The 13,476-nt window shown below is 39.5% G+C and overlaps 1 protein-coding gene across 13 annotated transcripts in view; it reads left to right on the top strand.

Annotated features, from left to right (window-relative positions):
- Positions 1–13,476, top strand: part of AAK1 (AP2 associated kinase 1) — a 154,108-nt gene that overhangs the window by 124,251 nt on the left and 16,381 nt on the right. For 8 of the 13 annotated variants that reach the window (XM_074332105.1, XM_074332103.1, XM_074332104.1 and 5 more), the window contains 4 exons: positions 8,259–8,360; positions 9,571–9,672; positions 11,059–11,169; positions 12,772–12,882. The exons of 3 other annotated variants lie outside the window; for them this stretch is intronic. In XM_074332105.1, the coding sequence (XP_074188206.1) occupies positions 8,259–8,360; positions 9,571–9,672; positions 11,059–11,169; positions 12,772–12,882 (426 nt within the window). The remainder of the gene's footprint in view (positions 1–8,258; positions 8,361–9,570; positions 9,673–11,058; positions 11,170–12,771; positions 12,883–13,476) is intronic. 2 more of the 13 variants (XM_074332106.1, XM_074332107.1) reach the window with 2 other exon arrangements.

Genomic DNA, 13,476 nt, shown 5'->3' with positions numbered 1-13,476 from the left:
CTATCCTTTTGACATGAGTAACAGGAGCTGCCCTTTCTCATCTCTGTCAGGCTCCCTGAAAAAGGAACTATATCCAGCTCCTTAGAAGCATCTGGTGGTCATTGTGCTTCTGAGAGTTTCCCTTCGGCCATTCTTACCCCTGCTGTTCCTTGGTCTTAAACCGATAGGCTCTGCTTGGGTCTTCTTCTTTCCCAAAATGTCAAAGGTATTTGATCGACTGCCTCAGTATTGAAAGTGATTGTGGTATTCAGACCCTCTCCCTACGAGGACAGACTGTCGCTAGGGTACAAAGACAATTTTTCTTTCTTTAGGCAGTTTGTTGACCCTTCTGAAGAGGAAGCAAAAACTTGCCTTGATAAGGTAGGATGGTGCAACATTATCGCTTGCTGGACCTGGATGTGGGTCAAAAATACCTAAAACCACCGCGAATGATTCAGTATAGGTTAGGTAAGGAAAAGGGAAGAAAGGCATCAAATCTCTGTTGCATCCTCAGGTATGCCTGCAGGACCTTAGGCCAGTTTCAAGCAAGAGGCTGGAAAGGTATGGGCTGCAAACTCAGCTGGGGCCCACTGACCTCTTTTTCCTCCCAGTGGTGACAGTCATAAGATTAGGCAAGGAAAAGGGATGATTGAGGCATTCTTCTTTTGACACCCCATCCGGTCCTTGCGTTGCTCTTTCCTAGATAGCCCATGGGCTGCGGAAGCTGGAGGGTGGCCTCTTGGCACAGGCCAGAGGCTGAAAGCCCACAGGCCATCCTCTGCCGCGGTCACAGGAGCCGTCTGGGTTAGGGGTGAAGGGCCAGGCACAGGCACCACGTGTCCCCGGATATCAATTCCTGGTTGTAGAGATATGTTTTGAAGGGTAGTGAAGATGAACCTGGGGGCCACTAGAGCCATCTGGCTGCCATCCTGTTCCTTACTGTCATCTTTCCCATCCCCTGATCCTTCATATTTCTCTCATGCTTGTGGATTCCTGCTAAACTTTAATACCTGGTATACACTTTAATACCAATTAAGTAATGACCCCATCCTGGGTTTTAATGGAAAAATCCATTAAAATGGAACATTCTAATAGAGAATTCCAGGAGTGTCTTTTATTTGCTTTCTGATCTCTCAGACCAGACTCATCTGTTGAAAACATAGATCAGAACATAAGTGTCACTGCTTTGCGCTCCAGTTAATTCCCATATCACTGAGCAGAAAATCCAGAATTTTTTCCACAACCCAGAAGGCCCTAACTAATCTGGCCCTTGGCTACTCCTCTAACTTGAGCTTATAGCATTCTTTCCCTCAGTCTTTCTTCTAACAGACTAAGCTTGTTCTCACCTCAGGGCCTTTGCACTTGCTGCTGTTCCTTCTTGTCATTTGACATTTAGGTCTCGGCTTAAATGCCCTCTTCTCAGAAAGGCCCAAGGTGGTCCCACAGGCACTCTCATTCACACTCTCTGGCTCTTTTCTTCATAGCATTTATTATGACCTTGTTTATTTCCATTTGTTCATTGTCTGACTCTCCCGCAGAATGAGGGTGTCCTGAGGGAGGGACCATGCTGTCTTAATTACCACTGTATTGCCAGTGTTGAGAACACTGCTGGGGAGAGTTGGCACTCAGTAGATATTTGCAGATCGAGTAAATGAATCAAGTAAAACCTGAGGCTGCAGGCTTTCGGTGACCCCATTACTCTCTATTTCTGTCCCAGTTCCCAAACAGCAGACCACTGGCTTCATAGCCTTCCATCTGTGCCTCTGCCATGCCCTAGCCAGGCGTCCCACCCACTGCCTGAGGGTGTATAAATGAAGGCACAGCCGACAATGTCAGGAAGCTGCCAAACCCTAGAATGAGTGTAGTATCTCGGCTCAGCAGATTCGTCACCTCCAGCCTTTCATGGTACCTCTCTGGGAGAAGTCTGGCATGTTACCACTGTATCTTTGCTTATTTTATTTTAATGTTCAACCTATAGCGCCATTCATTTATATAGTTTCTTTAAGGTCCCAATATCCTTCCTTAGCATCTTTAAATGCCTGAGCGAGGAAAGGGCTGAGAGTTAGGGTCTCTGGTACATCTGCAAACTGCAAGTTCGTCCTTCCCCTCACCCCCTTCCCCCACCCAAAGCAACCAGTTGGTCACCTCCAGCTCATAATGGACACCAGTCAGGGGTTTTGGTTGGCCGATTGGTTGGTTTTGCATACATGCTTACCTTCCACCGCCACCCTTCCTAATAATAAGAATCATGAAATCTTCGTCTCCTTTCGAACATATGCCTTTTAATGACTGAGTATCTTATGCTTTTAAGACATTTTTACATGTAATTTACTTTGATCCCACAAATGATACTGACTGGTGGGTATGTTGAGTCAGACCTCATTTTCCAGGGCGGTGAGGGAGTGAGTGAGGCCTTCGTGCTATCGTCCCCGTACTGTTGCACACACTCCTTTTCAGGGCCCGTAGCCCCCAGCATGGAGTGGTTCTTTGTCTTTGGGTCGATTCCTGGGTCAATAAAGCCTTTGACTAGAGAGCTAAATTTAAGGTTTAGGGAAATATAAAAGTGGATTTTGAGCTTGTAAGACCTGGGTTCTAGCCTCTCAGTAGCTAGGTGATTTTGGTTAAATCACTTAAACTCTGTGTCCTCCTCTTTAAAATTGGTGATTTGAAAACCTATCTTAATGGAGCGGCTCATGAGGTTCAGGTGAAGTCATGTATTTGAAATTGCTTGGTAAACTTGAAATCAGTAAAAAGATAGAAAATGTTGTAACAACTTGGGTTCTGCATCCTGATTCCCAGTGGGGCAGTCCTAGTTATCATAAAGTCTTAGGACAATGTTATTTCTTCTCTTATAAAAGTTACACTTGCTCTAAATTAAAACTTTGACCTTCCGTGATACAATGATTGGTAAACTCTGGGTGAAGGGGCACTGGATAATTGGATTTGCTTGTTTTTTAAAGGAGCATTTTATTTTCCAAAGCATCATGAAACAAATTTTCTTAGAAAATCTGGTGTAAAAAAAATCACAACCGTGAGCATTTGTGTGCTCACAAAGCTGCCAAATGAAGCCTAGCTCTAGTGAATCTCACAGTACTTCACTGATGCTCAGACGCTGTGTGTTCGTTTCTTTTGCCTTCTATTTGCATTAGAGAACAGAACAGATAAGCTATAAGGGGTACCAAAGTTTTAAGATACGGTAGAAAGAATTGAGACATTTTCTCTGAAAATTGGTAGAAAGATTTACTCATACTTTTTTAATTGTGGTAAAATATACATAATACAAAATTTGTCATTTTAAAGTGGATGATTCGGTTGTGTGAAGTACAATCACATTGTTCTGCAACCATCACCACCATCCATCCATACACAGAATGTTTTTCCATCTTGCAAAACTGAAACTCTGTACTTATTAAACAGTAACTCTCCAGTTTCTCCCTCCCTCCAGCCCCTGGCAACCTTCATTCTACTTTGTGTTTCTATGAATTTGACAACTCTAGGTACCTTAGATAAGTGGAATCATACAGTATTTGTCTTTTTGTGACTGGCTCATTTCACTTAACATAATGTCCTCAAGGTTCATCCGCTATAGCATGTGTCAGAATTTCCTTTCTTTTTAAGACTGAATAATATGTCATTATGCATGTATACCACATTTTGTTTATTCATCTGTCAGTGGACACTTGGGTTGCTTCCATCTTTTGGCTGTTGTGAATAATACTTCATTGCACATGAGTGTGTTCAAGACCCTTGGGTCCCTTCAAGACCCAAGATTATTTGGTGTATGTACCCAGAAATGTAATTGCTGGATACTATGGTAATTCTGTTTTTAATTTTTTGAGGAGCTGCCATACTGTTTTCCATAGTGATTGCACTTTTCTTACATTCCCATCAGCAGTGTGCAAGAGTTTGAGGAAAATATTTTTGTAGCAGCTCCTAATGCTAACCTCTCAACATCAGTGTTTCACAAGACTAAGCAAGAATGCGTAGTTGTCCCATAAGTGCCTCTTCCTAGAAAGAAAAACTTTTTTAAAAAATGCCTCTTGAAAAGCAAGCAAAAGGAGCTGTGTTTTCTTAGTGGGTTGTTGTCAAGATAGGCATTCCTGGGGGGTGGTAGATAAGGGTAAAGGGGATCAAATATATGGTGATGGAAGGAGAACTGACTCTGGGTGGTGAACACACAATGTGATTTGTAGATGATGTAATACAGAATTGTAAACCTGAAATCTATATAACTTTACTAACAATTGTCACCCCAATAAACTTTGATTAAAAAAATATATTAAGTATTTTTTAAAAAAGATAGGCATTCCTCTCAGCTGTTTGCCTGGCACCTTCCTCAGTTCTAAGCTTCTGTCTTGTGACATTAAAAAGTCCAAGGTTGATCATAATACATGTCTTTACTCTGGCAAGTTTATCTTCCTGCAAATTCAAGTCTCTAGAATTGACTTGGAATGGAGCATGGCGGTTGACTTTTGCTTCTAACTTGCAGCTGTCACAGATGGTTTAGGGTCTGGTTTCTCAGTGATAGGAACTATTTAGAATGACTAGATTTTAGAAATAGCATCTGTTATCACAAAACTTCAGGGCTTATACCCCAAGTCAGAGAAGACATGAATTTCCAAAGCCACCAAGCTGTAGCAGCCAAAGCATCCTTTTTGATGGGGCTCACATCAAGCTCTTCCATATTGGTTAGTTCATCCTGCTTCCTTCCTCATGTCTGTATTCCTAATTAGGCTTGGAATGGGCCTTAAGCAAGCTCTTAGTCTTAATTTGCCTATATAAGTAGATACCCATCCTCTCTTGACATTTTAAAAGACAGAAAGCTCCCAACTTTCAGTATATCCCAGTGTCATGCTAGGAAATGGTTTTGATTATCTAAGCTTAGACTGGTTTATGAAGAACTTATTATCTTCTTGCCTTGTAGTTGGTATTTTTAATAACTGAGTCTTGAGAGGAGAAGTATAAAAGAAGAATCTGAAATGGATTCATTCCTACCTCCAACTCTAGCAACTATTTCCTTCTCTCTTCCCCTAAACCCCAACAACACTTACGTTTAAGAGAAGAGGGGAAGGTGCTTTCTCTTACCTCCCTCCTTAATTTTAAAGTATGAACAATCCTGTCCTCTAAAAGCACTCTCAACTTCCATTGGGCAGGCTAACTAATTCTGCATGTACTTTTCTTCAGGGGTCCACCTTCTCAGTCCCTTAACCATGATTTCAGTGCTTCCCCAAACTCTTAATCTGACTCATTTTTACTTGGAAACCCTAGAGACTTGAGATAGAACTGAGTATACTAATGGGAATGTGATAAGAAAACACCACCAACAGAAAAACATAAGCAGACAATTCATAAAAGATGAAATATAAATGACCAGTAAATACATGTTTTAGAAAGCTCATCATCATCATGAATCCAAGAAGAGCCAATTATTAAACGATGAGATGCTACAACTTCTGCTATCAGATTGGTAAAGATGAAAAATAACCCACCACCTCAGGCTTGGTGAAGGTATAAGAAAACAGACACGTTCAGATCCTGTTCAGAACATAGTTTGGCAGTTTATAGCAAAAGCCTTTAAGAGTTTACTTTCTCTTTGACTTAGCAATTCTTTTCTTAAAAATTATTCTAAGAAAAGATATGTATGCTTAAATATTTATCAAATGACTAGAATTTATAGGAAAAGATTAGAAGAGTATTCATTGAAAACTCTTCATAGTGAGTTATCCCTAGAAATGAGATTATGGGTAGTTTTTACTTTTATCCTTTGGCTTATTTGGATTTCCCAAATTTTCCACAATAAACATGTATTACTTTTTAAATAAGGAATTAAACCATAAAAGCTGGTTCTTTTTTCAAACGAGGAACGAGTTTAGATTTTCCCCCACCTCCTCAAGCTGTTCTGCTGGCTGTACCTGTCTGGGCTGAGTTTGCTTGTTGAACACCATGTTTAGTCAGCTCTGTATTTTCCCTAACCTGCTACCTTGGGGCCAGTCATCTTTCCTCCTTCCTGTATTGCCATGGTGCCCTCCAAGTGTCCTTCCCTGCAGTTATTACCAGTTCAGATCTCCAGTTTCATCTCTAAACAGCCCATCACGTGGGTAACCAGATCCTACTTCCTACTTTTCCATTCATGTTGGATGATTGACATCTAGAAGTGGATAGTACCTTTAAGTTTATCTTCATGGTATCAGTAAGAAAACTTAGATCCAGAGAAAGAGAGGAATTTGCACAAAGTGCCACAGAACCTCTTTGGGTCTTTTTATCCATTGTTTTACAAGATTACAAATGTGATTGCTAAAAGTGAAAGAGGCAAATTATTTTTTAAGTGAGAAGCTTTTGGAAGGAATAAAACAAAAACTAGTATTCAGAATAATGAAAAATGAGACTTTTGGGGAAAACCATCTTAATTTTTGCCACTATACTGAAAATTGTCAAAAATATATTTACAGTGCCAGATTATTGCTAGTGTGATTACACTGTATACTTGGCTAGTACACTGGGTTTTTCTCCCAGCTGTTGAGAAGCTTCTTGTTTCCTTCCTTTCTTCAATATAAATCAGGTATAAATGAGAAATGTAGCATTAAATTCAAAGGTATCACACGTGCCATATACTCCAAAGATGATAAATTGGTTTCATATATTAAAATGTCTTTTTCTGAAGTGTGTTAATTGTACCAAAGCAAATCATGCTTCCAAGACACTAAAATCCATTATTTTGTTTCATCTGAGTAGTTATAAATTACAGATCACCTAAAATTTGGTTTCTGTCCCTCAATGAATATCACTTTTGCCTTATTTCGATTCCTGATGGCCTACAAAACTACAGATTCTTTAAAATTGTTCCATATATACACATACTTGAACCTCAGTCACTTCTTTTTCTCAAACATTTTACTTTCAGTTTATCTTAATGGCATTTTATTTGTGATAGAAAGAAGTTTGTTGCTAGGCCTTTAATTTGGCAAGTTACTGAATTTTATGTGGTCTCAGTCTCCTTGTAAGTAAAAGGAGGTATGAGCTCTTAATTCCCTTCTTTCTATAGGATTCTCGGATTTATTATTTTGTTTCAATTAATGTTCTATCTTTAATAAGTTAAAAGTAAATGGAGAGTTGTTAATGGATCAGGGCTAAAGGAATTGTTCCGGAAGGAATCTTAATATGTATACATTATCACACATTAACTTATCAGGTGTGACAAATCTGGTGGCTTCTGATGTCCTTTTGTTTCTTAGCTAAAAGATATCAGAAGTAATTTTTATCAGCAGGCTTAAGTGACTTGTGCGATTTGACTTTAGAATAATTAGAGTACCAGCATATCACAGATTCTCAGTTGGCAAACAATAAAGGATTGTTGAAGTTAACTTAGGCATGGTTTAATATATTCTTTGGGTGAGTTATAAACCATTTCTAAATGCAAGTAAAAAAGATTCAAAACTCATACACAAAGCCTTATATGCATATGTTTATGGCAGCTTTATTTTTAATAGCTAAAAACTGGAAAAAACCAAATGTCCATCAACTAGTGAATGAATCAATACAATGTACATTCGTACAGTGGAACTCTACTCAGCAATAAAACAGAACAAACTACTGATACATGCCACAACACGGAGGAATCTCAAAGGCGTTACGGTAAATGATTGACACCAGACAGAAAGGACTGCGTACTGTATGGTTCCATTTACAAGAAATCCTAGAACAGGCAAACTGTACGAACAGAAAGCAGATCAGATCAGTTGTTGCCAGGGTCTCGGGGTGAGAGGAAGTCATTGACTGGAAAGAGGTACAAGGGTATTTTGGGGGTCGATGGAGATATTCTCCGTCATTATTTCACTGGTGCTTATATGAATGTGGACATTTGTTAAAATTCATCAAATTGTACACTTAAAATCAGTGACTTTTATTCAGTGTAAATTATGCCTCAAAATTAAAAACAAACGGGAGCATTTGAGATCTTGCTCCCCAGCATGTCAGTTTGTTTCAAATAAACTCTTAAATAAAAATTAAAATAATAATAGTAATAAAAATAAAAAGAAACAAAACCAGACCAGCATCTTGAATGCTTCACTAAGTGACTACTTCAATTAGGGAAATAATCATTTTTAAACTGCAAACTTTAAAAATCTATTTTTAACAAGATACTAACATTCATTTTAATGATGAATCCGTATAAAATTTTGATCCCTAGAATGTATTTGTATAGAAAACAGAAAATGATCAGCTTGTTTTAATATCTCATTGCATTTTTGCTTTTCTTTTTACCTCTCTACCCAACCTAGAGAAACTAATTGAGGGACTCAAATCTCCTGACACTTCTCTTCTGCTCCCTGATCTCTTGCCTATGACAGATCCTTTCGGTAGCACTTCTGATGCTGTAATTGGTAAAGTCATCATCTCTGTTTCTTCAGTCGTGCATGATGTGTGTGTCTGTTTCAAGAATAACTAACCAGTTAACAGGTCCCTAGTGATTAGCCCCAGTGAGGAAATGCCACCAAGCCTCCTAGTGTTGGAGCAATGCCTTGTGCTAACGCAGAAGCCAAGGCTATTTAATCTCGCTTTACTATAATATAAGATGGGGTCTTATGTACTACATTATACTATACTATACTATACTATACTATACTATACTATACTATACTATACTATACTGCTGAGTCTTATATTAATTTTTGCTCCAAAAGATGCATGAGAGCCGATGGTCCAGCTAGGTCTTATTTTCGGGGAAACACGGTATCACCCCAAATGAAATGTTTTCTGTCTTCATAACTTCATAAAAATAATAGCACAACACTGTTATTTTTCCTTTCTTGATACCCCAAGATTTCTAAAGTGATTTCTTATGAATGAAGAGAATTCTGGGAAAATTCACATTTAGTTACCAAAGCTTCATGAAAAAAGTTGGTTTCGAGCTAGACCTTACCTTTAGCAGATTCTTCTTTAGAAGGCCTCTCTATGTGCCAAGTATCAGTAACTGAGAAAACACACGGTTGGTGGGGAAGCACCAGGAGTAGAATCAGGACAGGGCTTGGTCTTCTTGCCCTTACATTTCCCTGTGCTCCAACCACAAGGCAGGCGAGACCTACCAAAGGTCCAGGGCCCCTGTACTGCAGGGGCACAGAGTCCTAGAATTCAGAAAGGCCATTACACTACAGGGAGATGCGCCTCTCGCTGGGGAATGTCATAGCTGCAGGATACCTTCCAGGTACATCACGGGATGGGCTTTGCAAGGCACAGCGGATGGGAAAGGCCCCTAAGTTTATCCTTTAAGAAAAGCAAAGCTACCAGAAGATAGTAAAGTGTCTTTTAGTCTATCTCTTCTGACGGTGAAAAGATCTCCTGGGTGGCTCTCATTCTGCATTCATCTGTAAACACTGAGACTCACCGAGATGAGCCATAATACACAGGTGTGCTCAATCGGGGAAGCCCAGACACTCAAAGCTGCAGAATACAGTAACTTACTGCGCTTTCCATCCCGCCTGAAACCGGCATCTTAGAGACCTGTACAAGAACTGGCCACAGAACTGGCCACGGAACCTGTGGCTGCCTTTCCCTTACCCTTTACTCTCCTCTCTTAATGCTCTGGTACAAAAGAAAAAGCTGATGTTGCTGTTGAGAGTTTGATACCAGGACTGGAGCCCCCGGTGCCCCAGCGCCTCCCATCTCAGACGGACTCTGTGACCTCGAACCGCACAGGTCAGTCAGGAGTCTGTGCAGCTGCGGGGACTGGTCCATGTGGGGAGCCCCCAGAGCCAGCGTGCCACCCACCGCTGGTGGTCCTGGGCTTGTTTTTGCAGCCTGGTTAGTTCCTCCTAGATGGGATGCTCGGAATTGTCACAGCCCCAGATTCTAGATGCTGAGCGATGTGTTTCTTCGCTAAAGAGCAGAGTACTTTTTGGAGCCAGGTTCTTTGTGGAGGGATCCCTGGGCTTTCTCTGGTTACAGTCTTTAGTCAAGATTTTTTTCGTTGGTAGCAAGTTCCACCTCCTTAATTAAAGAACTCCGCTGAGCTGTAAGGATGCCCAGTTACTGAGCAGTTGTTCCTAGATTATCTAACAACGTCAGTGCTATCCCTGGAGCTCATGCTCTATGTGGACATTCTGTTGCCAGCACAGAGCTTTAATCATACATACGTAGGTGATTTGCTGTTAAATTGTGGGCGAAGTTGAAATCTCCCCTGGTTCCAGCATTGCTTTCACCCTAATATCAAAGTTCGCTCTTAGTAGAATTCCCTAACCGCCCATAAATACAGATTTGATAACCTTCATTTTCGTTAAGTCCATAATTACCTGATAAAAGGGTCAGATTTCCTACCTTGGAACAGAAACAATTAGTAGTCTAGGAAGTATGACTATTAACTCATCCAGGTAAAAAGAAAATGAACACAGAAGACAATATGGTTTCTTTTCCTTGTGCTTACTTCGTTGTTTTCTCCTAGAAAACTTTACAGAAAATAATTCATGTGTTAAAATACTTGAACTCTGAATTTTGTCTTGTTTCTGCTCTTCAACTAAAAGCAAAATTATGTTTTCAAAGGGGCAATTCAAAGTTAAAGACACTAGTAAGAGGCAAGATCGTTCTATTTTGAATAGGAATCTGGTTGAGTTTTAGAAAGTACTGTTTAATCATGTCATATTCTGCTAATAATAAGCCAGGGACAACCCCTTCTAATTAGCTTAGATATCTCATCCTATAGTAACTTTTTTCCATGAATGTTTAGGGCAAGTTTAAGTGAAACTCTTTAGTTGTGAAGTCCTTTTTCTCAAATGGCATTTGCTGAGAACTGAATTGTTAAAGTTTTATTGGCATCTAAATCACATACTTGCTTAACCAGCAACCTCTGAACAAAAAAATGCTTTACTATTTACATATTAGTGTTACGAAGAAATCTAGAAATACATGTTTCTATAGCTGAAATCCAGAGTGCTTAACATATTTCTTTTGGTCTTCTTTCTCCTGCCTTGGCTTGTATATATAACATGTAAATGCAGTGACTTAAAGACTAAGGTCTAATCTCATGATATTGTTGTATGTGCCATTTAATGCCATCACTGACCTGGGATGCCGTTCACGTGGAGTCAGATTCTCTCACTGGGGAAGATTCCCTCATCGATTGCTCTCTGCTTTCTAACCCTACAACTGACCTTCTGGAAGAGTTTGCCCCCATAGCGATCTCTGCTCCAGCCCATAAAGGTAAATGCTGCCCTCTTGTTGAGCCCACATGTATCCTGAGAGGAGACGTGAACAACTGAAATTTTTCCTTACCACAGGTCTTTGCTAGTGAAGTGTTTTAACCCCCTTCTTAAGTGGAAAACTGGAGTTGGTATTCTCAGCAACTGTGTTACAGTCCCTCTAAGTAAGAATATTTAATAAAACTTAGACAACAGATTGGTGGAGGTTTTGCTTTCTGGAAGTTACCCAGAGTACAGATAATCCATGTGATCTAGTGAAGACAAAGCACATTCTTCAGCTCAAGGGGATGGCTGAACCTACTAGCCACTGACTGACTCAAATTATTGATATGAGACTGATTGGCCTTAGAATTCAAAATTGTTTCATCAAATCTGATGTAAAGTTTTTGGAGAGTGATAAACAGGCATCATTTCTCAAAAGTTAGTCCTCAGAGATGGAGTTTATGAAAGCTTTGAATTTTGGTTAACCTTTGAGTCATGATTGATTACTGGGTTTCTCTTTCTAATCTACCATTTTCACGTCTTAGTCTTAGGTTAACACTGGTTTGAAATTCTGCTGGACAGAGGTAGTTTAAATTGAGTCCTATTCAGTGAGTAGTTGGTGAAAATGCTAGACATGACATCTAGCGTATTGTATGCAGGCATTCACTAAGCTTCTTTCCGAGCTTCTTTCTGCGCTTGGGTAGTGGCAGTCGTTTTCTGGAACTAGCACATACATAGAAAAGGAACAGCTTAAGTCCTTTCTGAAGGAAAGTCATGAAGCCTCCCCAAGATGACTGAAAAAAATTAGCCTGTGGTTTGCAGTGGTAATAGCTGAGCCTCTGTTTTTACCCTTTGTAGCATTAAAATGGTTATGTTTTTATAGAGCATGTAAAAAGAAGTTATCTTTTTAACCAAGTATGTCTGACCGGAGAATGTCAGCAGCAATGTATAATTACAGAGGAGCAGTACTTGCAAAATAGCTGCTCAGCTAGCACTTGGCTGGTAGGGTAGCCTTACTCAGGAGGGAGAACACTGACAGACTTGTGCTTGAAATAGCGCATGTGATCTCCTGCCCCCACATTCTCTGAGGCATCAGAGTTGTTTGAAAGCCTTTTTTCCCTTTTGCAGGGCAGTGAGTCCTTTCAGAAGCATTTTGTTTATGTTGTATATAGCATTTGATTCCTGAAGAGTGACTGATGACCTATCCCTGCCCCTGGTTTTGAGTTTTTCGAATAAATTGTTAGTCAGGCCTCTGTTTGCTCAATAAGTAAGATAAATGACTAATTCTTGTGCCTTTGTGAATCACTGACATTGAAGAAATACCTCATAATAACTACAATTAATGGTCTTAAAATGGTAGAGAGAATTCATCCTTTAATTCGTTTTCTTAATCATTTATGAAAGTCTTAACATAGCCAGCTCTACAGCATTTTTTTCTATTTCCCTAAGTTTTCCGATTTTGCTACTTTTAACTTTTATTTCAACTCAGGAAAACAAACATTTTCATCTTTAAAAACTGCAATGATTGTGCAGTTGAGAACTTGGTGCTTCTGACATGTTCTCTCATTTGCTAATCTCTGCCTCTGTTGTTTCTGCTTGTGTACTTGCGTTCTGTATTAAGCTGCGGAAGATAGTAATCTCCTCTCAGGTTTCGATGTCCCTGAGGGCTCGGACAAGGTGGCAGAAGATGAGTTTGACCCTATTCCTGTATTGATAACCAAAAACCCACAAGGTAAGAAAGAGAGCATGGGGAAAAGAGAAGAGTTTGACATCAGCTCTCTACAAAATAGTAGTGTATCTAATCTACAAGGGGGAAAAAAAGCAACATTTAATGAAGGAAATTGGGGGTAATGACAATCATTGTGGGCTGGACCAGTTTAGATAAGAGATGCAAACAGATATACTGATGCAAGTATCTTAAAGCCTTACCACGTTGTTTCTTTAGGGAGAGGAAAAGTAATAGTTGGACTAAAAGCTGGTTTTTGTAACTCAAGCCAAAAAACAAAGTGATCTTCAATCAGTAGAAGCCTGAAGGCATGTGTCAAAAAAAAAAAAAAAGTACTAACCATTTCAAAAATCATGATTAGAACCATCTGGAATAAATATTCTTCCCAAAGAGATTAACAATGGTGCTTTGATATCATTTGCATCTTTTGGACATTTGTGGAGCATACTTTTTCCTCTTTGATGGATTAAAATCATTTGAACATGCTAACAAAACACTGAATTGCGTAGTGCCATCTACATATTTGTTTAAAGCATGTGTTGATTGCAGTGTTCTTAACTAATTTCTCCCCAAAGAAAAAATTATTGATTTTTACTGTAT

The sequence above is a fragment of the Rhinolophus sinicus genome, linkage group LG05 (assembly GCF_036562045.2).
Source record: "Rhinolophus sinicus isolate RSC01 linkage group LG05, ASM3656204v1, whole genome shotgun sequence".
Classification (NCBI taxonomy): Eukaryota; Metazoa; Chordata; class Mammalia; order Chiroptera; family Rhinolophidae; genus Rhinolophus; species Rhinolophus sinicus.
Note: the sequence above shows the minus strand (reverse complement) of the source record. Positions and strands in the feature narration are given on the sequence as shown.